Below are 27668 nucleotides of genomic sequence, written 5' to 3' on the forward strand. Positions count from 1 at the left end.
GACGGTGATAGAAGTGGATACCATAGGGTCTTTTAAGAGGCTCTTAGATAGGTACGTGGAGCTTAGGAAAATAGAGGACTATGTGGTGGGGAAATTCTAGGCAGTTTCTAGAGTAGGTTACATGGTCGGTACAACATTGTGGGCCGAAGGGCCTGTAATGTGCTGTAGTCTAGAGAATGAAAAATGAAGGGAGGAACTGAGAGAACAAAGGAAAGATAAAGGAAAAAGCAGTTGCAGTCATCTCAATCTCAGTCCAGAATTGACAATTAACTCATAAAATAACCACTCAATACACTGGAGGAACTCAGCAGGTCAGGCAGCATCTAACAAAACGAATAAACAGTCGCCGTTTCAAGCCAGGAACCTTCTTCAGGACTGAGAAGGAAGGGGGAAGATGCCAGAATAAAAAGACTGGGTGGGGGGGAGGGGAAGGAGGCTAGCTGGAAGGTGATAGGTGAGGCCAGGTGGGTAGGAAAGGTCAAGTGCTAGAGAAGAAGGAATCTGATAGGAGAGGAGAGTGGAGCGTAGGAGAAAAGGGAAGGAGGAGGGGACCCAGGGGGAAAGCAATAGGCAGGTGAGAAGAGGTAAAAGGTCAAAGTGGGGAATAGAGGAAGGGTGGGGGGTGGGGGGTGGAATTTGTTCACCAAAGGAGAAATCAATCTTTGTGCCATCAGGTTGGAGGGTAGCCATGCGGAGTATAAGGTGCCACTTCTTCACCCCGAGGGTAGACTCAACTTGGAACAATGGATCAGCTCACTGGAACGGGAGTGAGAGTGTGTTAGAAACCTATAAAATACTGATTCAAGTAGCATTACAACTGCTACTGAAAACTGAGAAGATTCTCGAAAAACACAGAAGCAACTGTACCGTAATTTCTGGAAAATTCACTGAACAATTACATACAGCACTCTCGGCAGTCTTAGACATCTACTTATATATTTTTACATCTATATATATATATATATATAGAGAGAGAGAGAGAGAGAGAGAGAGAGAGAGAGAAAACCTAAGACTTTTGCACAGTGTTATAATATTGGTTAAAATAGGAAAGTGCTTGGGAAACTGAAATAAGAGTACTTAGCTCAGTATCAGCTCAGTAATGTGGGTGATTATATAAAACACGAGCAGGCATAAGGAAGGTAAACTACAAGGAAGATAACAATTCCACACCCCAAACCTACAGCAGATATACAGTGTTGTGACACGGCATCAGCTATTGACTGGTAGAGCAAGACCGAAGAAGCAAATGGCCCCTTCCCTTTTCTTCTCCCTCTTTCTCTATCCTACCATTACCCGTCCAACGCTGTCAGCCAATCAGATGCCAGCCATGCTGCACTAGTCCTGCTTGGAATCGTGGGACGTAAAGCCGATAAACGCCCAGGGCCTCCTGACCTGCCCCCACCCCCCCACCTTACTGCGAACAGAGGTAGCCATGAAAATGGTCGATAAATAGGATGCCCACTTCTATTGACCACCTGGCTTCACCTACCACCTGCTAGCTACCCTACTTCCACTACCCACCCCACCACAACCCCCTGTCTTTTTTATTCTGGCGTCTTCCCCCTTCCTCTCCAGTGCTGAAGAAGGGTCTCAGCCCAAAATGTTGACTGACTTTTCATGGACGCTGAGTTCCTCCAGCATTTTGGGTGTGTTGGTTTGGATTTCCAGCATCTGTAGAAGTTCTAGTGTTTGTTCTCTTCCCTGCCGCCTGCTCCACACTGAAGGTCACTCCAGGATCGTCTCTATGGTAACGCTCCAGTGCCGCCAGCCTTACAGCGTTTGAGGTCTGAGGTGGCCAAAGATCTCCACTATTGTCCAGTCCATCGTACCGGGCTCGACACGAGGGGTGCTCTCCTTCCTCACCATTGGCTACTCATTCAACCAGTCTGAATGCCCTTCTTACTCTCTCACCAGAGTCGCCCTTTGACCCCACGTTTCAGCTCAACTCTGCCACGGCCAACATAATGTGCGCCATTGTCTTTGGAAACCGTTTCGACTACCAGGATCCGAAGCTGCTCGCTCTCCTGAGGATGATCGACGAGAACATGAAGGTCATCAGTAGCCCCTGGGGGCAGGTGAGTCCGTCGGCCACCGGCTCCTCTCCTCTGCCTTTACCTGTCCCATCGGCCTCGGGAGATGGAGGTAGAGGGTTGCCCTGGGGAGGGCTGCAGGGGACTCATCCCCCATCTGCTCATGGCACACACAAACAAGTTACCCACCAGTTCACCCAGCTGTTTGAGAGCGTTAGGCCGTAAGATATAGAAGCAGAATTTGGCCCGTTGAGTCTACTCTGCCACTTCATCATGGCTGATCCAGTTTTCCTCTCTGCCCCAATCTGCCTTCTCCCCGTATCCCTTCATGCCCTGACGAATCAAGAACCTATCAACCTCTGCCTTAAATGTACCCAATGACTTGGCCTCCACAGCCGCCTGTGGCGACAAGTTCCACAGATTCACCCCCACCATAGGAAACATCCTCTCCACATCCACTCCATCGAGGAGTTAGCTCCATAAAGTTGTTGACTTTGTTTCCTATATTACAACCCTTAATGAAGTGATAGAGTTGATTCAAGAGTGCATTTTCAATTGGCCAGAGATTGAGAAGGTTAAAATACAAGAGACCTAGACAAAGTAGACGTGGAGAGGATATTTCCAGTCGTGGAGGAGTCTAGGATCAGAGGGCACAGCCTCAAAGCACAAGGATGTCCCATTAGAACAGACAGGAGGAGGCATTTCTTTCACTCGAGGCTGGGAAATCTTTAGAACTCATTGCCACAGACAGCTGTGGAGGAAAAGTCTTTGGGTATATTTAAAGCAGAGATTGATAGGTTCTTGTTTCGGAAGGGTGTCAAAGGTTATGTGGAGAAGGCAGGAGAACGGGGTTGAGAGGGACCATAAATCAGCCATGGGCCAAATGGCCCAATTCTGCTCCTATATCTGTTAGAACAATTTTTTTTGGATTTAGCACATTTACATTTAACAAATGACTTTGGCTACAGTCTCCACATCTGAATATGTATTGCGGATTTAATTTGGAGGGCAGCTCTGAACAATGGGTTCCTAAAAGCTGTGAATCCCAGTACAGACAATGCTGATTAAAACTTGTTTGGACGTCTGTGGTGTGCGTGCGAATCAGGAGGTATGAAGTTTGTGTTTGGTTTCAAAGACAGCATTGTCCATACATGTAAGTATGGAGTTGTCCTTTGATGTTTGGCACATAAAACACCAACCCCAGGTTGGGCCAGGGAGACATTTCCACCGAGAGCGTCTCCATATGATGCCTGCCACACCTTGTTTTGTCGAATAAAGGAGCAGCTTTGTATCTACCAGTAATTTTCTCCAATGACTTCATTCACGCAACAACAATGTCTTATGATGTAAATACAAGTTTCGTCACTTTTTATACAAAACAAATGCATACCAGGTGTTGGGCAATAGACCAGCCACTCACAACTAAGACCTCGTTCTGCCCCACCCGCCAGTAAACCAAAGGCCCGGTTCTCAGCTCACATTAATCACTTCCATCTCCTTTCTAGTTGTATGATCTGCTTCCAAACCTTCTGGACCATCTGCCAGGCCCACACAACAGGCTTTTCGAAAATGCAGATAAAATTAAAAACTTCCTGAGAGAAATGATCCAGCTTCACAAGAACACGCACGCCAAAGGAGAGCGCCAGGATTTCATCGACAGCTTCCTCCTCAGGATGAAGGAGGTAGGTGAAGGAACGGCAGAGTCAGTCAACCCTAAGAGGCCTAGCACAGGACGTGGTTTAATATTAGGCTGTAAGGAAGGGGTTCCCAACTTTTCTTTTTAAACTACGGACCAACAACATTAAGCAGGAAGTGTCCGTGGATCCCAGGTCAGGAAGCCCTGTTATAAGGGGACATAGATGGGAGGTACAAGTGGCTGGCAAGTAACATAACGGTTGGCTTGTGAGGCAGTGCAGAGGAGGTTCACCAAGTTGATTCCAGGGATGAAGGGGTTAAACTATGAGGAGAGACTGAGTCGCCTGGGACTGTACTTGCTGGAATTCAGAAGAATGAGAAGAGATCTTATAGAAACATAGAAAGTTATGAAAAGGATAGATAAGATAGAGGCAGAAAAGTTGTTTCCACTGATAGGTGAGACGAGAACTGGGGGAGATAGGCTCAAGATTCGTGGTGAGTGGACTTGGGACGGAGATGAGGAGGAACCACTTTTCCCAGAGAGTGGTGAATCTGTGGAATTGTCTGCCCAATGAAGCAGTGGAGGCTACCTCAGTAAATATATTTAAGACAAGGTTGGATAGATTTTTGCATAGTAGGGGAATTAAGGGTTATGGGGAAAAGGCAGGTGGGTGGAGATGAGTCCATGGCCAGATCAGCCAGGATCTTATTGAATGGCGGAGCAGGCTCGATGGGCCAGATGGCCGACTCCTGTTTCTTATGTTCTTATCTTAACAATACATTTCACTGCACTTTCCGATATACACATGACAAATAAAGCTGATCTTATTTTAATACCCCTGTAAGGAGATGTCTTTGGCAGTGATCAAGATGGCGGTTGTCAGTCGTGCCAGACGATGACAGGAAACCTGTGCGGCAGAGTTTTTAAACTGGAAAAGCCGTTGCACTGGGGCGGTCCCACTCTCTCGACCTCAAGACCAGTGGTACGAGCGAGGGTCACAAACTGGGGTCTTTTCTCAGTTGCGGTGGATGACCGTGACGTCTCCTGTGCCTTGACATTCCCTTCGCTCTCCGCGGGGCGCTGCAGTACCGCCTTCCTGGCCGCTGGATCTCACTGTAGATCTCATCCGCCCGGTCGCCAGAGCTGGCTTCACACGCTCGGACCGGGATGTTCCTATCTCACCTAGTTGAGCCCGCCTGTTGAGGCGGTGTAATGGGGTGTAACTGCTGTTGTGTGCAAAAGCTGAGTGAGGAAGATGACTTGGTCAGAATTGGTCTGTTGGAAGGCTACTTCTTGAGAGGGATTGTTACTGAATCTCTGGAGACCCTGAGAAAAATTGACTCATGGAGAACAAAAACAGGGAAGATACATTGAACAAACACGAGGAAATCTGCAGATGCTGGAAATTCAAACAACACCCACAAAATGCTGGTGGAACACAGCAGTTCCACCAGCATTTTGTGTGTGAAGATACATTGAATCTGTTTAGAACATAGTTTGGGCCACAATTGAACTGCTGCCCAGGTTTGATCACCTAATTTTCAGGAGGATGTTAAATCCTAGTGAAAATTCTGAAAATACCCCAAAACGTCGACTGTTTACTCTTTCCCATCGACGCTGCCTGGCCTGCTGCGTTCCTCCAGCATTTCGCGTGTGTTGCTCTGGATTTCCAGCGTCTGCAGATCTTTTTCATGTTTGTGGTTCTGAAAAGATTTACTGGAATGGCTCCGGGTGAGGGTTTTGGCTGCGAGGTTAGATTGCAGACTCTGGTGTTGTCCCTTAAGTGTGGAGCTGTACAGCAGATGACAGTAACAAACAAGAAATTCTGGAGGAACTCAGCAGGCCAGGCAGCATCTATGGAAAAGAGTAAACAGTCGACTCTTTGTGCTGAGACCCTTCATCAGGACGTTTTCAGAAACTTCACTAGGACCTTAAGGTCCTCCCGAGTCCTGATGAAGGGTCTCAGACTGAAACGTCGACTGTTACGCAGAGAGGGAAAATGGATCAGCCAGGATGAAATGGGAGAGCAGACTTGATGGACCAAATAGCCTAAGTCTGCTCCCATGGTCTTATAACTGCAGTCAGTAAGTACTGTCAGAGTTGTCAGAGAGACCGCATTAGGCTATTTATAGCCCAGCACCGTGCTTGGGTGTTCTACTGTGCAAATAGCAAAGAAACAACTCTGTAAAATTCTTATCTCCCTGGTTATTTTAAATAAACGTTATTTTTCTGCATTTATAATTAAAGAGGAACTGGTGAAGTGGGTGTAACCAAAGTTGCTGTTTTACAGGAAAAAGATAACCCAAGGTCAGAGTTCAATGACGAGAACCTTCTCCTGTCCACTTTCAATATATTCCTCGCTGGGACTGACACCACCAGCTCGACCATGCGGTGGGGCCTCCTGCTCTTCTTGAAATACCCGGAGGTACAGGGTGAGTAGACAAGGCACCGGATCAGGCCGGCTTCGGCATGCTGCCCGTTCTCCTCTTGGATTCCAGGGAAGCTCGGCGTCAGCCCCGAAACGTCGACTGTCTATCCGTTTCCAAGCCTGACCTGCTGAGCTCCTCCAGCATTTTGCTGTGCGCGCGCTCCTCTATCCGTGAGTTCGAGCCCCGGCCGGGGCAGCGTGTTGTGTCCTTGAGCGAGGCACTGAACCGCACATTGCTCCAGTCCACCCAGCTGAAAATGGGTACCGGCAAAATGCCGGGGGTTAACCTGGCGATAGACTGGCGTCCTATCCGGGGGGGGCGGAGTCTCGTACTCTCAGTCGCCACGGAAACCGGCCTAAGCACCGGCCTAATGAGCCTCTCTCCAAGGGCTCAATACTCACCTCCTGCCCTTGACTAAACTCTCCAGTACTCGGAGTACCCAAGGTGCCAGAGTTTAGGCGGGCTGGGAGGTGCTGTCCTACGTCATCCACTTGAAATAACCTTATATAAATATTTCCTTGTTCACAGAGTGCAGGGAACGTTTGTAGTGTTCTGGCTAGAAGCTATCACCACTGCACAGACAGCACCAGAGATCAAATGAGAGAGCGGCCCCGTTGTCTGTGCTAGGATCTGTTTTCACCACGTCGTTCCCTTGATGAGCTGCCTTGGCACTCTTCAGGATCTCCTGCCAAGTACTGATGGGCTTGGTATCTATAAAATCAAGCCATGCCTCTCTTAATGAGGCCATTCAGGCCATTTTACCCGTGCATATCTTTGTTGTTTTGAAAGCAGCCCAATGATCACACTCCGCTTCTTCCCAAATGCCTGCAGGTTCTTCCTTTTCAAGTATTCACCCTATTCCCTTTCAAAGATGTACAGTACATTGAATCGGTTTTGAGCAGTCTACTCCAGAGTTAGAAAAGTTGTGACAGATGAGATTCTCCTCATTCTCATTTTGGGCTCCTTATTTAAGAAAGGATGTGCTGACATTGGAGAGGGTTCAGAGAAGATTCACTAGAATGATTCTGGGAATGAGAGGGTTAACATATGAGGAACATTTGACCGCTCTTGGACTGTACTCCTTGGAGTTTAGAAGAATGAGGGGGGACCTCATAGAAACATTTCGAATGTTGAAAGGCATGGACAGAGTGGATGTGGCAAAGTTGTTTCCCATGGTGGGGGAGTCTAGTACGAGAGGACATGACTTGAGGACTGCAGGGCGCCCATTCAGAACAGAGATGCAAAGAAGTTTTTTCAGCCAGAGGGTGGTGAATCTATGGAATTTGTTGCCAAGGGTGGCAGTGGAGGCCAAGTCATTGGGTGTATTTAAGGCAGAGATTGATGGGTATCTGAGTAGTCAGGGCATCAAAGGTCATGGTGAGAAGGCGGGGGAATGGGACTAAAGGGGAGATTGGATCAGCTCGTGATGAAATGGCGGAGCTGACTCGATGGGCTGAATGGCCGACTTCTGCTCCTTTGTCTTGTGGTCTATATGGTCTTCTCACTTCCAGTGCTTCTGAAACAACTTTAACACTTGCATCAAAGAGCAAACATTTCACATGGATCCCACATTTGCACAACTTCTCAAAGGGGTACTTCCTCTCAAAATACACAGTCCTTCAAATTTAGTAACCCAGCCTCTCCCTTAGTTCCATCCTACTCCCTGGGCGGACATAGTATGATACAAGATTCAAGATTAAAGATTGTTTGATGTCTTTTCCAGGTGTAAAGGAAAACAAAATTGTTGTTACACCAGATCTGACACAGCACACAAAAAAAACCACAAAAGATAAAGATCTCAATTATTTTAAAAACATTCACAATAAATTTCTTACAACACAGAAGATCGAGAGATTTGATAGAGGTATACAAAGTTATGAGCGGTATAGATGGGTAAATGCAGGCATTTTCCACTGAGGCTGGGTGGAGAGGTGGAGAGTTTAGGGGGGGAGCTCTTTCACTCGGTAGGCGGTGAGAGTGTGGAATGAACTGGCAGCACAAGTGGTGCACGTGAGCTCGATTTCAATACTTCAGAGAAGTTTGGATGGGTACATGGATAGGGGTATGGAGGGCTATGGTCCCCGTGCAGGTCGATGGGAGTAGGCAGCTTAAGTGGTTTTGGCATGGACTAGATGGGCCAAAGGGCCTGTTTCTATGCTGTACTTTTCTATGACTCTATGTCTCTAAATCTAAATACAGAAGCTAGCTTATATACATAGATTGATTGAATGGCCATATAACCATATAAAATTACAGCATGGAAACAGGCCATCTCAGCCCTCCTAATCCGTGCTGAACGCTTACTTTCACCTAGTCCCACCGACCTGCACTCAGCCCATAACCCTCCACTCCTTTCCTGTCCATATACCTATCCAATTTTTTTAAAATGACAATATCGAACCTGCCTCTACCACTTCTACTGGAAGCTCGTTCCACACAGCTACCACTCTCTGAGTAAAGAAGTTCCCCCTCGTGTTACCCCTAAACTTTTGCCCCTTAGCTCTCAACTCATGTCCTCTTGTTTGAATCTCCCCTACTCTCAATGGAAAAAGCCTATCCATGTCAACTCTATCTATCCCCCTCATAATTTTAAACACCTCTATCAAGTCCCCCCTCAACCTTCTATGCTCCAAAGAATAAAGACCTAACTTGTTCAACCTTTCCCTGTAACTTAGGTGCTGAAACCCAGGTAACATTCCAGTAAATCTTCTCTGTACTCTCTCTATTTTGTTGACATCTTTCCTATAATTCAGTGACCAGAACTGTATACAATACTCCAAATCTGGCTTTACCAATGCCTTGCACAATTTTAGCATTACATCCCAACTCCTATACTCAATGTGTATATACTTCATATACTCCATAAAGTGACACTGGACAGTACAAAAGATGACTGAGAAGAAATGATGTGGTGGAGTTATGGAGTTAGCAGGTGGAGGTGTTGATCAGCCTTTCTGCTTGGGGAAGATATTGTAACTGTTTTTTGAGTCTGGGAGCCCTGGCGTGGATGTCACCTAGCCTCCTCCCCGAGGGGACTGGGACAAACTGACCATGAGCAGGGTGGGTGGGATCCTTCATGACGTCACTGGCCCTTTTCCAGCACCTTTCTGTTTATGTGTCCTTGATGGCGGGTAGGCTGGTGCCAGTGGGCAGTTTTTGACTTGCCTTCCTGTCCAGTGCAGTGCAGTTTCTCTGCTCCATGAAGCAGCAGAGGCTGTCTCATTAAATATATGTAAGACACAGATTGTTGTATTATGGTGGCATTAAGGGTTATGGGGGAAAGGCTGGTAATTAGAGGGTTTAAGTCTACAGCCAGATAAACCAAGATCTGATTAAATGTTACAACAGGTTCAACGGACAAGATGGCTGACTCATGATCCTATTTCTTATGTTCTTGATTCTCTTCTAAAAGCATGGTGCTCAGAAATGATTGTTCAGGTCGAAACTAAACAGTGTTTTTTTAATATATATTTAACAGCTTTTGTAATCCACACCTTTGCTTGTAGAACTCTGTTTTTTTTAGCATATCTTGATACTTGCCTTGACATGTTCAAATTCTTGGGCAGCCGCACTCCCGGCCCATTCTGATGCCGTTCCTCGGTTACAACCATTTAATCCCGCTCATCTCCCCCTGGGTGAACTAACTCTGTGCCTTTCCCAAGGCTTATAAGCCCAACCTCTGCGCCCCGCTCCACGTCTCCCCTCACGGACAATGATTTGTACTTTTACAGAAAGGATCCAAGGTGAGATCGACCGGGTGATCGGGATGGAGCGCACACCGTGTATCGGAGACAGAGAGAAGATGCCTTACACCAACGCAGCCATCCGCGAGATCCAGCGCTATTCCAATATTATCCCACTCAACCTCCCCCACACCGTCACAAAAGATACAGAGTTCCGGGGATTCCTGATCCCAAAGGTAATGCTTCCAGTGTTCTTTGACGTTCCTCTTAGGGGTAATTTCATTTTTTCCTGTCACTTGGGCACCCAGTGGCCCGAGTGCGGAGCGAGAGACACTGAAGCAGGTCAATAGTTCACAGACTTTAATGCCAACAGTGTTAAAGGGAAAAGAAAACAATAAACATTAGGTCAGACAGGGCCGTTAACTAAAATGCTCAAATGGGAAACGAAGCCTACACTGCGACTGAAAAGAACAAAACAAAGACCGGTAGTCTTCAGAGTCAGTTGACCCCACAGTCCAATTTCTCAGGCAAGGCAGCGAAGCGTTGCTGTGTCCAAGACCCGGACAAGCACCACGACGACAAGTGTGGAGTTAACTACTATCACAATTAAATAATAATTAGCTGACGCGTGCATATCCACGAGCGCAATTGTCGTGTCTACTGCAATGCCAAATCCGTGGTTGTGACACAGTGGGAAGCATCGTTCGCATCAAATCATGCAGTCCTGTGCAAACGTCTTTGGCACGTATGTATAGCTAGGGTACCCAAGACTTTTGCACAGTACTGTATTTGTCAATGTGGGATCTTCTCTTCCTTCTGGGATCTCCTTTCAAATCATATTCATGACCTGCTTGTCAAGATTTGGGACCAGGAGAAGATTCCAGCTGAACTCAGGGATGGCCTGACTGTCACACTCTTCAAAAAGGGTGACAAAGCTGACTGCGGAAACTATAGAGGCACCTCCCTCCTCTCTGCTCACCCGAATTTTATGCGACCGGCTTTCAGCTCTGGCGGGAGATCTCCTGCCTGAGATTATGTGGCTTCTGTTCAACCAGAGGAACATCTGATGTGATTTTTACAGCATGTCAGTTGCAGGAGAAAGCCTGGGAACAAAATCCCCAGCTTTCTGAAACAGCAGCTTTCAAGGTTCGTCCGGGGTCAAACAGGGCCATCATTACCCCAACTCTCTCTGCCATTTTCACTGCAACTGTTCTTCAACTCATAGGCCAAGACCTCCCCGCAAGGAGTCCCAATTCTCCATTGGACAGATGGTGGGCTCTTTAACCTTAGCAGATTCAAGGCGAAGAGCAAGGTGTGAACTACTTCCATTTTGGAGAAGACAAAGCCATCTTTATTCACTCCGAGGAGGATCTGCGGTGCATATTGGATGCTTTTGCCAGAGCATACAAGCTCCTGGGACTTGATCAAAACATCAAGAAAACCCAGGTCCTGCACCAATCTGCTCCTAAACCTCCAACCATCCAAGTTGACAACATCCTTCTGGAGAACTCCGATCATCTCCCATATCTTGGCACCCTCCTCTCTTCAAGAGCCAGCATTGACTTTGAAATAAATCGCAGAATAGGCTGAGCGAGTGGAGCTTCTGCCAGGCGGAGAAAGAGGGTTTCTGAAGATCGGGATGTCAAGACCAACACTAAGCTTAGAACCATAGAACACTACAGCACAGTACAGGCCCTTCAGCCCTCAATGTTGTGCCGACCCATATAATCCTTTAAAAAAAAGTACTAAACCCACACTACCCCATAACCCTCCATTTTTCTTTCATCCATGTGCCTGTCCAAGAGGCTCTTAAATACCCCTAATGTTTTAGCCTCCACCACCATCCCTGGCAAGTCATTCCAGGCACTCACAACCCTCTGTGTAAAAAACTTACCCCTGATGTCTCCCCTAAACTTCCCTCCCTTAATTTTGTACATATGCCCATAAGCTTCTGGCCTATAAAGCTATAGTCCCACCCTCCTTGCTATGTAGACAACATACAGCTGGCACATAAAATGCCTAGAATCTTACTATCAAAAACAAGAGAAAATCTGCAGATGCTGGAAATCTAAGCAACACACACAAAATGCTGGAGGAACTCAGCAGGTCAGGTAGCATTTATGGTAAAAAGTACAGTCGACATTTTGGACAGAGACCCTGCAGCAGGACACACTCTTCTCCAGAGACGCTGCTGTGTGTGTGTGTGTGTGTGTGTGTGTGTGTGTGTGTGTGTGTGTGTGTGTGTGTGTGTGTGTGTGTGTGTGTGTGTGTGTGTGTGTGTGTGTGTGTGTGTGTGTGTGTGTGTGTGTGTGTGTGTGTGTGTGTGTGCGCGCGCGCGTAACTTACCATCAGAGATGCCTCCGAAAGATTCTGAGAGTTAGCTGGAAGAACAGGTGCACTAACTCCAGCATCCTGGAGGAAGCTAACATTAACTCCGTAGGCACAATCGTGACTCAACACCAACTGCGATGGGTCGGCCATATGTCTGACTCCCGCCTCCCTAAACGACTCTTGTTCGGCCAACCCGAGGATGCAAAGCACACTCCTGGAGGGCAGAAAAAGTGGTTCAAAGACAATATCAGGACACACCTGAGGAAGTGCCACGTCAGCCTGAATGGAGAAATTAGCACCGGATAGGAAAAGCTGAGGGATTGCAGAGCTCGAAGAACACCTCCACCGTGCCACCGAGACTAAACGGCTTCAACGTGAGGAGAGCCTGGGAAGGGCCCGACCAGCAACATCCACCACCACCTCGATGACCTACACCTGCCAGCACTACAACAGGACTTGTGGGCCACGGACCGGCCTCTTCAGTCATCTCAAGACCCACAAGTGACCAGATCAACCAGCAGGAGAGAAATCGTACTCGACTACGAGTGACCGCTAATGATGGTTACGATGGGGCGGAGAGCCAGTTTGTAAATCTGGCAGGGGCAAAGGATGTTGGGAATGGCGAGGGTGGAGTGCCGGGGGAGGGGTGCGGGGCAGGTTGCAGAGAAGGAGTGCCAGGGTGGGGGGGGGGGGGTGGCATGGGTGTAGACACACTCGGCCCTGAAGACACCAGGCAAGGTTGTTTGATTCCAAACAATTGGTTTAGTGATCATTGCAGAATGTCTCTCTGGTGCTTCCCTCTCCCGTCCCCTTTTCCCAACCATGATTCCCCTCTCCCTGCCCCCTTCCCACTTTCAGTCCACAATAGAGACCCAGATCAGAATCAGGTTTATCATCACTCACATACGTCATGAATTTGATTTTTCTTTTGCGGCAGCAGTACAGTGCAAAATTACTACAGTACTGTGCAAAATTACTACAGTACTGTGCAAAAGTCTAGCTACTGAATATGTAAGTGCCTGAAGCTTTTGTGCAGTACTATAAGGTCACTTACACACTCCGATAGAAATGGTGACATCCCCAGTGTAATAAATCAAGAGGGAGAAGCCTGAAATGCATATGTGACCTTCAGCAGATCCAATATTACAACATCAGCTACAGAGGGGAGCTGGCTTAGGGGGACACAAAGTTCAGACAACTGTTGTATCACCGCAAGACCTTCCTTAACTCCTGACCCCCTTTTTTCAGGGAATGATCGTGATCCCGCTGCTCGCGTCCGTTTTGCACGATCCCTGCTGCTGGGAGACTCCGGAATCCTTCAACGTGGATCATTTCCTGGACGAGAGGGGACAACTGAAGCACAAGGAAGCCTTCCTGCCGTTCTCAATAGGTTTGGCACAAAGCTCGCTTCTTCAAGGCGTAGCCGCCTCTATTTATATTACTGCGTTGGCTTAGCACCAACGTTGAAATGGTTAAAAAAGCGTGAGCCGGATTCAATCCTGATCTCTGCTGCTTGCTACTTGGTGTTGCTCTGACCTCTCCAGAGATACACTACTGTGCAAACAGCTTAGCAACCCTAGCCACACATATGTGCCTAAGACTTTTCCATGCTGATAAGTAGGTCCTCTACTATTATAATCCCGACGCTGCCTGTGAGGAGTCTGGATACTCTCCCCCGTGACCATGTGGGTTTCCTCTGGGTGCTCCGGTTTCCTCCCACAGTCCACAGACCAGCCAGCTGGCAGCTTAATTGTAAATTGCCCCGTGATTAGGCTAGGGTTACATTGGAGTGTCGCTGGCCGGCGAAGCTCGAAGGACCAGCAGTATGGAGAACACAGTATCTGTATAGAAACAAACCTATAACACACAATATACAAGTACAGGTGGCCCCCGTTTTCCGAACGTTCGCTTTACGGCAGCTCGCTGTTACGAGAGACCTACGTCAGTACCTGTTTTCGCTAACCAAAGAGGATTTTCGCTTTTACGAAAAAAAAAGACGCCCGCTTTATACGTGTGTTTACCCTGAGGAAGACGACAATGACCGTGAAGCCTTGTGTGGGCAGTTGTGTGTGCATGCGTGTATGTGCATACACATGTAAGTACGTATGCACGTACATGTGTATGCGTGTACGTGCCGATTATTTTTCTCCAAATCGATTTTGGCTCACTGTCTTCCCAATTTTGCTAAGTGAAGCTACACCGTACGTACAATATTTCTACTTTATATAGGGTGTGTATTTATCATATCATTCCTGCTTTTACTATATGTTAGTGTTGTTTTAGGTTTTATGTGTTATTTGGTTTGATTTGGTAGGTTATTTTTTGGGTCTGGGAACGCTCAAAAATTTTTCCCGTATAAATTAATGGCAATTGCTTCTTCGCTTCACGACATTTCGGCTTACAAACGGTTTCGTAGGAAGGCTCTACCTTCGGATAGCGGGGGAAATCCTGTAACTGTAAAATACATGGACTGATTGTGAGTGCATAAAGGGACGCCCAGTGACGTGGATGGGGTGGGTTAACGGGTGGAGCTGTTGATCAGCCTGACAGCTTGGGGAGGCAGTAACCGTCCTTGACCCTGGCGATCCTGGTGCGGGTGCCTCCTCCCTGACGGGAGCGGGACAGACTGGGGTGGGGGGAGATCCTTCATGGTGTTACTGGCCTTTCTGTACATGTGCCCTTGATGGTGGGTAGGCTGGCGCGGTGAGGCGTTGGGCAGCTTTAACTACCCGTAGCACACAGTAATGCCACATGTTAGCACGCTCTCCCCTGTGCATCTGTAGGAGGTTGTGAGTACTGGTGTGCATAGACCAGCTCTCCTCAGCCTCCTTAGAAAGTTACTGGTCTCTATATATATATATATATATTAGACTAAAAGTATATTCTATGTAAGTACAGTACTGTGCAAAGGTCTTGGGCGCACGTATATAGTCAGGGTGCCGAAGACTTTTGCACTGTACCGTATTTGTCAATGCGGAGCGGAGAGCGAGTTTGTACATCTGGCGGGAGCAGATTGGGAATGGTGAGTGTGGAGTACCGCGGGAGAGGTGTGGAGCCGGGGTGGGGGTATGGCGCAGGTACAGACACGCCCAGCCCTGAGACACCAGGCAAGGACATTTGATCCCAAACAATTGGTTCATTGATCATTACAGAATGTCTCTCTGGTGCTTCCCACTCCCTTCCCCCATTCCCAACCACGATTCCCCTCTCCCTCTCTCCCTGCCCCCTTCCCACTCTCAGTCCACAACAGAGACCCATATCAGAATCAGGTTTATCATCACTCAAATACGTCATGAAATTTGTTTTTTTTGGCAGCAGTACAGTGCAATACATAAAATTACTACAGTACTGTGCAAAAGTCACAGGCACCCTAGATGTATACGTATGTGCTTAAGACTTTTGCAAAGTGATGCACTGTATACATTAAATATTTAGAAAATATATATTTAATCTATACTACATCAGTTATATAGCTTGAACGTACTGTGTAACTGTGGGTGCTATCTCAGCCTCCACCTTGTTTATCTTTTTGTTTGTTCTTTCATATAAGTGTTAAAGTTTATCTAGCAAAATAAAAATGTTTAGTTTTCACAGTGAGAAAGAACTTTAAGACTTATATCAAAGAACAAACATCTCTCAGTTCTCACATTTACTCAGCTTCTTAAAGAGGTACTTCCTGAGGAACTGAAACAGAGCTAAACCTCCTGCAACGTGCCACAGTTTGAATCGGTTCAGCCCATAGACAGTCAGGGCAGTTTAAAATACAATCTCTCTCTCACACACACACATGCACGCACGCACGCACACACACAAACACACACACACACACACACACACTCACACACTCTCACACACACACACACGCACATGCACGCACACATGCACGCACACTCACACACACACAAACACACACACTCACACACACACACAAACACACACACACTCACACACACACAAACACACACACACTCACACTCACACACACGCACACTCACACACACACGCACACTCACACACACACAAACACACACACACTCACACACTCACACTCACACACACACGCACACAAACACACACACACACACACACACACGCACACATGCACGCACACTCACACACACTCACACACACACAAACACACACACACTCACACACACACAAACACTCACACACACAAACACACACACACTCACACACGCACACATGCACGCACACTCACACACACACAAACACACACACACTCACACACAAACACGCACACTCACACATGCACAAACACACACACACTCATACACACACACACGTGCACGCGCGCACACACACACACACACACACTCACGCACACACACACACACAGACACACTCACAAACACACACACACACACATACGGCTTCTCAAAACTTCCAACTTTTAGAGTGCTGGAAGTGACTGAAATTATTGCACTGCCCTTAAAGCTGTCCTTTTAATGAGGGGCACGGATGAAAGGCTGAAAAGTCCCTCTAACACTTTGACAGGTTTCCCTTCCAGGTATTCCGGGACTCTGACCTTTAGCAGACACTCACATGTCTTTAGCATTCAACCATAATCATCTGAGCCAGTCCCATTTCCCCACATTTGGTCCATTTCCTTCTAAACCATTCCCACCCCTTTTTATACCATGGACCAATACCATTAAGCAAGGGGTCCATGGGCTCCCAGGCTGGGAAACCCTGCTCTACCCACTCTCCGCTGAACATCGACTGCTCCTCGATAGAGATCGTTAAGAGCACCGAATTTCTTGGTGTTCACCTGGCGGAGAATCTCACCTGGTCCCTCAACACCAGCTCCATAGCAAAGAAAGCCCAGCAGTGTCTCTGCTTTCTGTGAAGGCTGAGGAAAGTCCATCTTCCACCCACCATCCTCACCACATTCTACAGGGGTTGTATTGAGAGCATCCCGAGCAGCTGCATCACTGCCCGGTTGGGGAATTGCACCGTCTCGGTTCGCAAGACCCTGCAGCGGATAGTGAGGTCGGCTGAGAAGGTCATCGGGGTCTCTCTTCCCACCATCACGGACATTTACACTACACGCTGCATCCGCAAAGCAAACAGCATTATGAAGGACCCCACGCACCCCTCATACAATCTCTTCTCCCTCCTGCCGTCTGGGAAAAGGCACCAAAGCATTCGGGCTCTCACGACCAGACTGTGTAACAGTTTCTTCCCCCAAGCTATCAGACTCCTCAATACCCAGAGCCTGGACTGACACCAATTTACTGCCCTCTACTGTGCCTATTGTCTTGTTTATTATTTATTGTAATGCCTGCACTGTTTTGTGCAGTCCTGGGTAGGTCTGTAGTCTATATTTTTTTATAACCATATAACAATTACAGCACGGAAACAGGCCATCTCGGCCCTTCTAGTCCATGCCGAACGCTTACTCTCACCTAGTCCCACCGACCTGCACTCAGCCCATAACCCTCCATTCCTTTCCTGTCCATATACCTATCCAATCTTTTTTTTAAATGACAAAATCGAACCTGCCTCTACCACTTCTACTGGAAGCTCATTCCACACAGCTACCACTCTCTGAGTAAAGAAGTTCCCCCTCGTGTTACCCCTAAACTTTTGCCCCTTAACTCTCAACTCATGTCCTCTTGTTTGAATCTCCCCTACTCTCAATGGAAAAAGCCTATCCACGTCAACTCTATTTATCTCCCTCATAATTTTAAATACCTCTGTCAAGTCCCCCCCTCAACCTTCTCCGCTCCAAAGAATAAAGACCTAACTTGTTCAACCTTTCTCTGTAACTTAGGTGCTGAAACCCAGGTAACATTCTAGTAAATCTTCTCTGTACTCTCTCTATTTTGTTGACATCTTTCCTATAATTTGGTGACCAGAACCGTACACAATACGTAGCTCAGTGTAGTCCCACGCCGGCTGCAGAAGGGAATACCCCCGCTATGGACTTCCACGGCGCCGCCGGACTCAACCTCGCAGACGTAGCAGACAATGAAAGCTCCGTCGAACCCAGCCTCGCAGATGCAGCACACACCAAAAGCGACCTGATCGCAGCGGACTCCAAGTCTGTCGAACCTCCGAGCCTCCGATCATCCCCTCCGGCACAGCTTCTCCCAGCACCATCCTCTGCCGAGCGTATTAAGACAGCCCCGTCAACGGCCATCGGCAACGCAACCCCGAGGACTGGGGGCCTGTTCTTCCCAGCAGAGTCCCGGACCTCACAGCAGCAGCAGCAACGAAGAAGGTCTTCCTGGAATTTCCCAATGTTCCTCCGTGCTCCCACGTCCGTTTTCAATCGATTATGATTGCGTACGGCACCCCGCTTCACAAATAACGGATAATCAGCTCCGGAGTGGCCGCTGCAAGCTGCGTCGCGCCGCCATCTTGGATCTTTGTTGAGATGCAGTGTGAAATAGGCCTTTCCAGCCTTTCAAGCTATGCCACTCAGCAACCCCTAATCACGGGAGAATTTATGACAACTTCTTTGGGCTGTGGAAGGAAACTGGAGCTCCCGGATGAAACCCATGCCATCATGGGGAGAACGTGCAAAAGTCTTTTAATTCTCTTTCTCTGGGGAAAAAGGGCGAAGGGCATTAACCCCTTCTTTGCCCCTCATGATTGAGGTCCAAGCCTGTCCAGTCTATAACTCTGGCCCACGAGTCCCTGCGACGTTCTCGTAATGTAAATACGCGAGAGTCTGCGGATGCTGGAATTCTGAAGTGACGCACGCAACACGCTGGAGGGATTCAGCGTCCGCGGAGAAGAGTGAACAGTCAACGTTGTGGGTCGAGACCTTTCTTCGGCTTCGGGACTGGAAAGGAAGGAGAGAAGTCACAAAGTAAAATGGTTGGGGGGGGGGGGAAGGATCTGGAAGGTGATAGTTGAAACCAAGTGGGTGGGAAAGGCAAAGGGCTGGAGAAGAAGGGAATCTGATAGGAGAGGACAGTGAACTATGGGAGAAAGGGAAGGACCCAAGGGGAGTGATAGGCAGGTAAGAAGAGGTAAAAGACTAGAGTAGGGAATAGAGGAAGAGTGGAGAGGGAGGGGGAAAAAATTACTGGAAGGAGAAATCAATGTTCATGCCAGCAGGTTGGAGGCCACCCAGACGGAATATAAGGTGTTGTTCCTCCACCCTTGCCACAAGAGGAGGTCATGGACCGACGGGGACGGGAATTGGAATTTTGTTTGGCCGCCGGGAAGCTGCACACTTGGCGGGTGGAACAGAGGTGCTTTCTTGTAAACGGACTTTGTTATCCTATCAGCTTAATGACAGTACACCCAGAACTGTACATAATTCTCTGGGTGCGGCCTCGTCAGTATCTCATACAGCTGTGCACTTCATTGTACAGCAATGTAACTTTATAACTGTGAAATACTTGCCACTGTAGCATGCAGTAAATTATATATTCAGGGCTCTGCAGCTTTGTATATATAGCCCTGGTCCCTCATTTCCCTATGATATAGAAAAGAATGTTTGGCCCATTGAATCTACACTCACTGGCTACACTTTATTAGGTACACCTGCTCATTAACGAAAATATCTAATCAGGTGGCAGTAATTCAATGCATAAACGCGCTAACCATGCCAGCTTTCCAACCCGGTGTCCGCAGACCCCTTGGTTAATGGTATTGGTCCATGGCCTAAAAAGGCTCGGGAACCCCTGGTTTAGGGGGATATGAGCCAAACACGGTCACATGGCACTAGGGCAGATGGGAATCTTGTTTATCACAGACTAGTTAGCCTGTGATATATGACTCTCACACTATGCCTTAGATAGACCATTAATTCTTACCTCGTTACTGTTAGCCTCTTCCAATTCATTAGTCCTCAGACCGTGGGTCTCGGATAAGCAAAGCTGACTTCCCAATGTCCTACTGTCACAGCGTGAGCCTGAGGGATGCCCTGTTAACTGTTGTTCTGTTCCTCGTGCTGGTCTGGTTCCAGACTGGCATTATGCTCTTCCAGGGAGTTAACCGCAACTGACGGCCTTCCCAAAACAATTTCCGGTTCCGAATCCTGTCATCAATCAGTGCCGGAGATTCACTCCTTTGATTAAACCGTTAACAACCCCCCGATTGAAGTAAACGACGAGCGCTCTTAAGAGAGAGGGAATTTTTAAAGGGATTTGAGGGGGAAACGTCTTCACGAGGAAGGTGGCGTGGGTACAGTTCAAAGTAGGCAACACACACAAAATGCCGGTGGAACGCAGCAGGCCAGGAAGAAGCACTATATAACCATATAACAATTACAGCATGGAAACAGGCCATCTCAGCCCTTCTAGTCCGTGCCGAACGCTTACTCTCACCTAGTCCTACCGATCTGCACTCAGCCCATAACCCTCCATTCCTTTCCTGTCCATATACCTATCCAATATTTTTTTTAATTGGCCACCGGGAAATCGACGTTTCAGGCGGAGACCCTTCGTCAGGACTAACCTGAAAGAAAAGATAATAAGAGATTTGAAAGTAGGATGGGGAGGGGGAACTCCGAAATGATAGGAGAAGACCGGAGGGGGTGGGGTGAAGCTGAGAGCCAGAAAGGTGATTGGCAAAAGGAATACAGAGCTGGAGAAGGGAAAGGATCATGGGACGGGAGGCCTAAGGAGAAAGAAAGGGGGAGGGGAGCACCAGAGGGAGATGGAGAGCAGGCAAGGAGAGATTGTGAGAGGGGCAGAGAGAGAAAAGGAGGGGGGAATAAATAAGGAATGGGGTAAGAAGGGGAGGAGGGGCATTAACGGAAGTTAGAGAAATCATGTTCAAAGTAAAATTTATTATCAGAGTACACATATGTCACCACATACAACCCTGAGATTCATTTTCCTGTGGGCATACTCAGCAAATCTATAGAATAGTAACTATAACAGGATCAGTGAAAGGTCAACCAGACTGCAGAAGACAAGAAGCTGTGCAAATGCAAATATAAATAAATAGCCCCGCGCTGTAATGGAGTCGAGTTAACCGCTACGGTATAACGCCTCACCTACCGCACTGTACTAGTATACGGAATGTCTCTCCGGCTGGTTTGTGAACGAATGTTTTTCCACCCTATCACAGTCCACATGACAACAATAAACCAATCACATCTCCCAGCACAGTGCGGTTATTGTAAAACTATGCACTGCAGTCAGCGGTGCATCCTGGCAAAGGAGTGGCCTCAGACTCAATGGGTGAGGTCATGGGGGTGAGGCCAGCCCGGGGGTGGCTATAGGGGAGGGAGTCACAGCTTGAGACTCCCTCACCACCATGTTGTGCATGATTTTAACATTACCAAAGTCTTTAAGAAACATAAAATTTGACCGGTAGGTTCTGATTTCTCACTGAGCTACCTGCGTGTGTGTGTCTTGCAGGGAACCGAATGTGTATCGGCGAGGAGGTGGCCCAGACGCAGATCTTCATCTTCCTAACCACCCTGCTGCAGAACTTCACCATCCGCTCCCCGCTGGAACCACCTGCCATCAACGTCAAGCCCCTGTCGAGCGGCTTCTCAACGCTGCATCACCCCTACCGGCTGTACTGTGTTCCTCGCGAGCCGGTCAGAGGGCCAGTCAGGGAGTGACGCTTGGAGACACCCCAACCCCACGAAACCTTCCATAAAATCTCACCGTGCGGCAAAAGGAAAGCACCGGAGGTGCTGGAAACACCCAGTGGCTCAGGCGGAGTTTGTGGAGAGAGTATCTCTGGACTGTGGGCAGGTCACAGGGAACTGGAAGATAGCAAATGTCACACTTACTTACTGCTCATTACTCTGCTGGCAGGCGTTCAGGGCATTAATGAAGGTCCTCCACCTCTGGCCGTGTTCAGGGCTTCCTTCATCGTGTCAGTAGCTTCCTCTCGGTTTTCACTACTGTCAGTCATCCCAGTCCCGGGTGGAGACTCAGGAATACCGTCACACTCAGATGTAGAAAGATTCTTCATTGCTGTTTCAGTACCAATTTTGTTTTACCAGTCAGGGTTGTTAGCCCTGAGCTGAACCCCCGAAACTGGAGGGCCGGTAGGCCCACTCTTAGTCTGACCTCTACCCTTTGACCTGTTCGGCACAGGCGACCCTACCAAGAGCCAAAGCATAAAAAAGGCCCTGGCCCCAGCCAGTGTAGCTCTCCGACGACCCCTCGGAGAGATCTTGGCCTCCACCCACCCTACTACAGATACACCCTTTTCTCTCCTTAATCCTTGCCTCTCCTGCAAAACAAAACAAGATTTTATTTCTCCCCGTTTTAACAGTTCCGATGAAAGGTCGTCAGTCAGAAATGTTTCTCCACCCGCTGAGAGTTTCCAGCGTTTTCTGTTTTCAGTTCATATTTTCAGCAGCTGCAATATTTTGTTATTTGTTTATTGTATATTGATCTGTCTAGCCATGTATTTTATTGGCTATTTTTGAGATGTAAATATTAAAATACACCATGTCTTTGGTTATGTACGTAAGACCCTTTGGAATTAAATTTGAAGAGGAAAATTATTAAGTCAAAACCCAATTTTTTAAGACTCCTTTTTGGATGTTCGTTTACTGTCATAGAACACTACAGCACAGAAACAGGCCCTTTGGCCCATCTAGTCTCAACCTAGTCCCATCGACCTGTCCCCCGGATCATAGCCCTCCCAACCAAATTTCTCTTAAATGTTGAAATCGAATCTGCATCCACCACCTCCACTGGCAGCTCATTCCACACTCTCACCACCTCGGAGTGAAGAAGATTCCCCCTCATGTTCCCCTTAAATATTTCACCCTTCACCCTTGACCCATGACCTCTAGTTCTAGTCTCACCCAACCTCAGTGGAAAAAAGCCTGCTTGCATTTATGCTATCTGTACCCCTCATAATTTTGCTTAACTCTATCAAATCTCCCCTCATTCTCCTATGCTCAAGGAAATAAAGTTCAAAGTACATTTATTATCAAAGTATGTATATATTTTACATCCTTGAAATTCATCTCCTTGCAGGCAGGCACAAAACAAGGGAACCCAAAAGAACCCATTAAAAAAGACCAACAAACACCCAGAGAGAAAAAAAAAACAAATTGTGCAAACAATAAAAGCAAGCAAACAGCATTCAGAATGAAAGTGAGTCCTTAGACACAAAGCCTGGAGCAGGCCCGCAGCCTCAGCCTCTGTTCACCAGTCAGCAGAGGAAAACATCGCAGAGCCCAGAACAGGCCCACAGCCCCAGCCTCCGTTCACCACACAGCAGAGCAAAGTGTCATGACACCTGGAGTAGGCCCGCAGCCTCAGCCTCCATTCACCACACAGCAGTGGAAAACATCGCAGAGCCCAGAGTAGGCCCACAGCCTCAGCCATACTGCAGTGAAGAGCTGAACAAATGTTACAGAGCAGTGAGAAGAACCGGTCTGAACCTCACCTCCGGTCCCGACACCCTGCCTTTTCAATCCATCCTGCCCAGCATTTAGATCGTCCAAACACCAGGTCATAAAGTCCTAACTGATTCAACCCTTCCCGATAACGCAGGTCGTCAAGTCTTGGCAACATCCTTGTAAATCTCCCCTGCACTCTTTCAATCTTATTGACATCGTTCCTGTAGGTAGGTGACCAGAACTGCCCACAATCCCTCAAATTAGGCCTCTCCAATGTCTTATACGACATTATCATAACATCCATTAACATTTCTTACTCCAAAAATTATTGTAACATAGAGAACCGAAATGAAGTTTATTGATTGATTGATTGATTTAGAAACAGTGTGGAATAGGCCTTTCCAGCCTTCCGCACTGCACTGCCCAGCAATCTGATTATTATTATTACTAGTATTGTCACCAAACAATTGATACTAGAGCGTACAATCATCACAGCGATATTTGATTCTGCACTTCGCGCTCTGAAGTACAAATCAAAGTAAATATATTAAAAATGTAAATTATAAATCATAATTAGAAAATAGAAAATGGAAAGTAAGGTAGTGCAAAAAAAACTCCAAGAGACAGGTCTGGATATTTGGAAGGTACGGCCCAGATCCAGGTCAGGATCCGTTCAGCTGTTCCCAAATCTGGCGGTACGAGACTTCAAGCTCCTGAACCTTCTCCCGGAGGGAAGAGGGACAAAAAGTGTGTGGGCTGGGTGGGTCGTGTCCTTGATTATCCTGGCAGCACTGCTCCGACAACAATTAATAGCAATTAATGCAATTAATAGCATTAGAATGAAACTTTCAAAACAACACTAACAAAAGTTGGCAGTTCACCGAGGGATCAGAAGTGGAAATTGTTAGCAATTTCAAGTTCCTGGGTGTCAATATCTCTGAGGATATATCCTGGGCCCCAACATGTCGATGCAGCTACAAAGAAGATACAACTGTGGCTATATTTCATCAGGAACTTGGCAAGACTTGGCATGTCACCAAAGACATTTCGCAAATTTCTACAGGTACCGTGGAGAGAATTCTAACTGGCTGTATCACCGTCTGTTATGGTGGGCTACTGCACAGGATCAAGGTAAGCTGCAGAGAGATGTAAACTTAGTCAGCTCCATCACGGGCACTAGCTTCCGTAGTATAAATGACATATTTAAGGAGTGATACCTCAAAAAAGGAGGCATCCATCATTAAGGACTCCCTCCTCCCAAGTCATGCCTCGTTCTCACTGCTACCATCAGGTAGGAGGTACAGAAGCCTGAAGGCACAAACTCAGTGATTCAGGAACAGCTTCTTCCCCTCTGCCATCTGATTTCTGACTGGACATTGAACCCATGAACACTACCTCACTACTTTTTTTAATTTCTATTTTTGCACTATTTAACTATTTCATATCTGTACCTACAGTAATTCATGATTTTTTTGTATGGCATTGTACTGGTGCCGCAAAGACAACAGATTTCACGACACATGCCAGTGATATTAAACCTGATTCTGACCGTGTATATCATAACCCACCCCTGGATCTTACTGCTTGGACTGGGATCATGTTAGTGGGGCTAGAATTTTGCTCTGCGGGATGTTAGTGAACTGGTGGTTAGATATGGCCCTTGTGGCTAAAGGGATCGGGGGTATGGAGAGAAAGCAGGTACAGGGTTCTGAGTTGGATGATCAGCCATGATCATACTGAATGGCGGTGCAGGCTCGAAGGGCCGAATGGCCTCCTCCTGCACCTATTTTCTATGTTTCTATTCAGGGTGGATTCCACCATTCAAAAGTTTGAATCAAAATCAGAATTTTTGAATTTTACTTATTGAGATTTAGTGTGGAATGAGTTAGTCCGACCCTTTGAACGATGCTGTCTAGCACCGCCCGGTTTAATCCTAGCCTGATCACAGAACAATTTCCAACAACCAATTAACTACCAACCCATACGCCTTTGGACTGTGGGAGGAAGCCGGAGCACCCAGAGGAAACGTGCAAACTCCTCACAGACAGTGCACTGACGTGCGTCACGAAATTTGTTGTCTGCCGCAGCAGTGCAATACATAGCCACAAAAAAAACTGTAAATTACAATAAGAAATATATATTTTTAAAATAAATTGAGAAAGTCGTGCAAAAAGAGAGCAAAAAAATAGAGCTTTTCCGATCGTGTGTGGTTGTCCCTCCACGTGGGGGGTGGGGGCGATGGAACCAGTTAGAATGCTCTCCATGGAACATCTGAAGAAACTTGTGTGAGTTTTTAGTGTCATTCCAAGTCTCCTCAGACTCCTAATGAAACAGAGCCACTGCCGTGCCTTCTTTGTAATCACTCTTGAGTAAATTTAGTGATAACGTGAATCATCTGTTGACGACTGATGGGATGGCAATTCAATTGGACAGTTCTGCACCGAGACGGCAGGAAAGAAACCTGCTGACTTTGGCACCTGGACGATGAGACACACCCCAACATGAGTACTGGAAACAAGTCGGGAAACTGGAGGTGTGAAATCTTTCTCTTCTCCTTTTTAACAAGACATGGGGGCTTTCTTAAGATCGTAAGATATAGGAGCTGAAGTAGGCCATTCGGCCCATCAAGTCACGTCCCCCCCACTCCCCTGCCTTCTCCCCATACCCTTTGATGCCCTGGCTAATCAAGAACCTATCTATCTCTGCTTTAAATGCACCCAGTGACTCGGCCTCCACAGCCGCTCGTGGCAACAAATTCCACAGATACTCCACAAATTCCACAGATACTCCACAAATTCTTCCCAATCACCGTGGACTGCCCCCATTAACTGTTTCAGCTAAAAGACTAAATAAACTCATCATAGAGGCTGGGTCCTTCCTTGGCTACAACCCCAGGACGAGGTTGTGGGAGAGGAGGCCAATAAACAAACTGAGACCCTGGGTACATGGAGCTTAGGAAAATAGAGGGCTATGCGGTAGGGAAATTCTAGGCAGTCTCTAGAGGAGGTTACGGTCGGCACAACAGTGTGGGCCAAAGGGCCTGTAATGTTCTGTAAAAATTTCTATGTTATCCATTATGAACAATTTGCCTATCCTCTCCGTGACCTACTAAATAAGCAGCAGAGTACCCTTTTGAGCAGACTCTTTCAGCTCCGCTGTCACAAGGATCGTTTCTTCCCTACCAAATGCAACAAACATATACAACAGTTCATCTCTGTGTGACAGGAGAACACACGTCACAGCACAATGGTCTCTGTTTTATTATTCCTTTTTATTATATCATGCTACATAATTGCGAATTATTGCACATTGGTAAATTATTATTGTGCATATCATTATTTTGTACTTTAATATCGGTTAAGTCTGCACACTGCTAAGTGTGTTTTTAAATGTTTCTGCTGTAATGAAATAATTTCCCACTTGGGATCAATAAAGTATTTATTATGATTATGATGATGGTGATGATCATGATGGCGATGGTGATAATAATGATGATGATGATGATGATGATTATGATGATGATGATGATTATTATTATTATTATAAGATGCACATCTAGTTTCCTGCTAGTAATCTGAGTGAAACCACATGCAAAAGTTCACACACTCAGGCCCAAGGAATTTGTGGCATGTCATTTGAAATCTTATTTGACTACTCAGGTTTAAAATGCTCCCACCTACATGAGTTTTTCCCAGCACAGTGTTTGGAACTCCTTTTCTCTACTTTTTTTTTAATCTTTGATTCCTCTAACGGCCCCTCACCATTCCCTACACTTGGGCAAACCTACCCACCATATGAACCCCAGCCCCTGAGCCCGCTTCGATAACATACAACAGTACGGCACAGGTGCAGGCCCTGTGTCCCTCAATGTTGTGCCAAACCAGCTAAACAGTAAATCAAAAACTCCTTCAAAAAACTAATCCTTCCTACCTACACAACCTCCACATCCTCCATCTTCCTTACATCCATGTGCCTACCTAAACATCTCTTAAGAGCCTCTGGTGCATTTGCATTTTCCACCGGGCAGCACATTCCAGGCTTCTACCAACTCTCTGAGTAAAAAACTTACCCCTCATATCCCCCTTCTACTTACCCCCTCTCGCCTTCAATGCATGCTCTCTGGTATTAGACATGTCGTCCCTGGGAAACAGATACTCCCTGTCCACTCTACCTGTGCCTCTCATAATCTTGTAAACCTCCATCAGATCTCCCCTCAGCCTCCAGCGCTCCAGAGAAAATAACCCCAGTTTATCC

At 47.1% G+C, this 27668-nt stretch overlaps 1 protein-coding gene across 1 annotated transcript in view; it reads left to right on the plus strand.

The window, feature by feature from the left end:
* LOC140716492 (cytochrome P450 2B4-like) overlaps positions 1-22576 on the plus strand; it is a 50868-nt gene extending 28292 nt beyond the window's left edge. Inside the window, exons 4-9 of the mRNA XM_073029276.1 lie at positions 1915-2075; positions 3536-3712; positions 5957-6098; positions 9827-10014; positions 13358-13499; positions 21457-22576. Of these exons, the coding sequence (XP_072885377.1) occupies positions 1915-2075; positions 3536-3712; positions 5957-6098; positions 9827-10014; positions 13358-13499; positions 21457-21665 (1019 nt within the window). The 3' untranslated portion in view covers positions 21666-22576. The remainder of the gene's footprint in view (positions 1-1914; positions 2076-3535; positions 3713-5956; positions 6099-9826; positions 10015-13357; positions 13500-21456) is intronic.
* The last annotated feature ends 5092 nt before the right edge of the window (positions 22577-27668 follow it).

The sequence above is a fragment of the Hemitrygon akajei genome, chromosome 25 (assembly GCF_048418815.1).
Source record: "Hemitrygon akajei chromosome 25, sHemAka1.3, whole genome shotgun sequence".
Lineage (NCBI taxonomy): Eukaryota > Metazoa > Chordata > Chondrichthyes > Myliobatiformes > Dasyatidae > Hemitrygon > Hemitrygon akajei.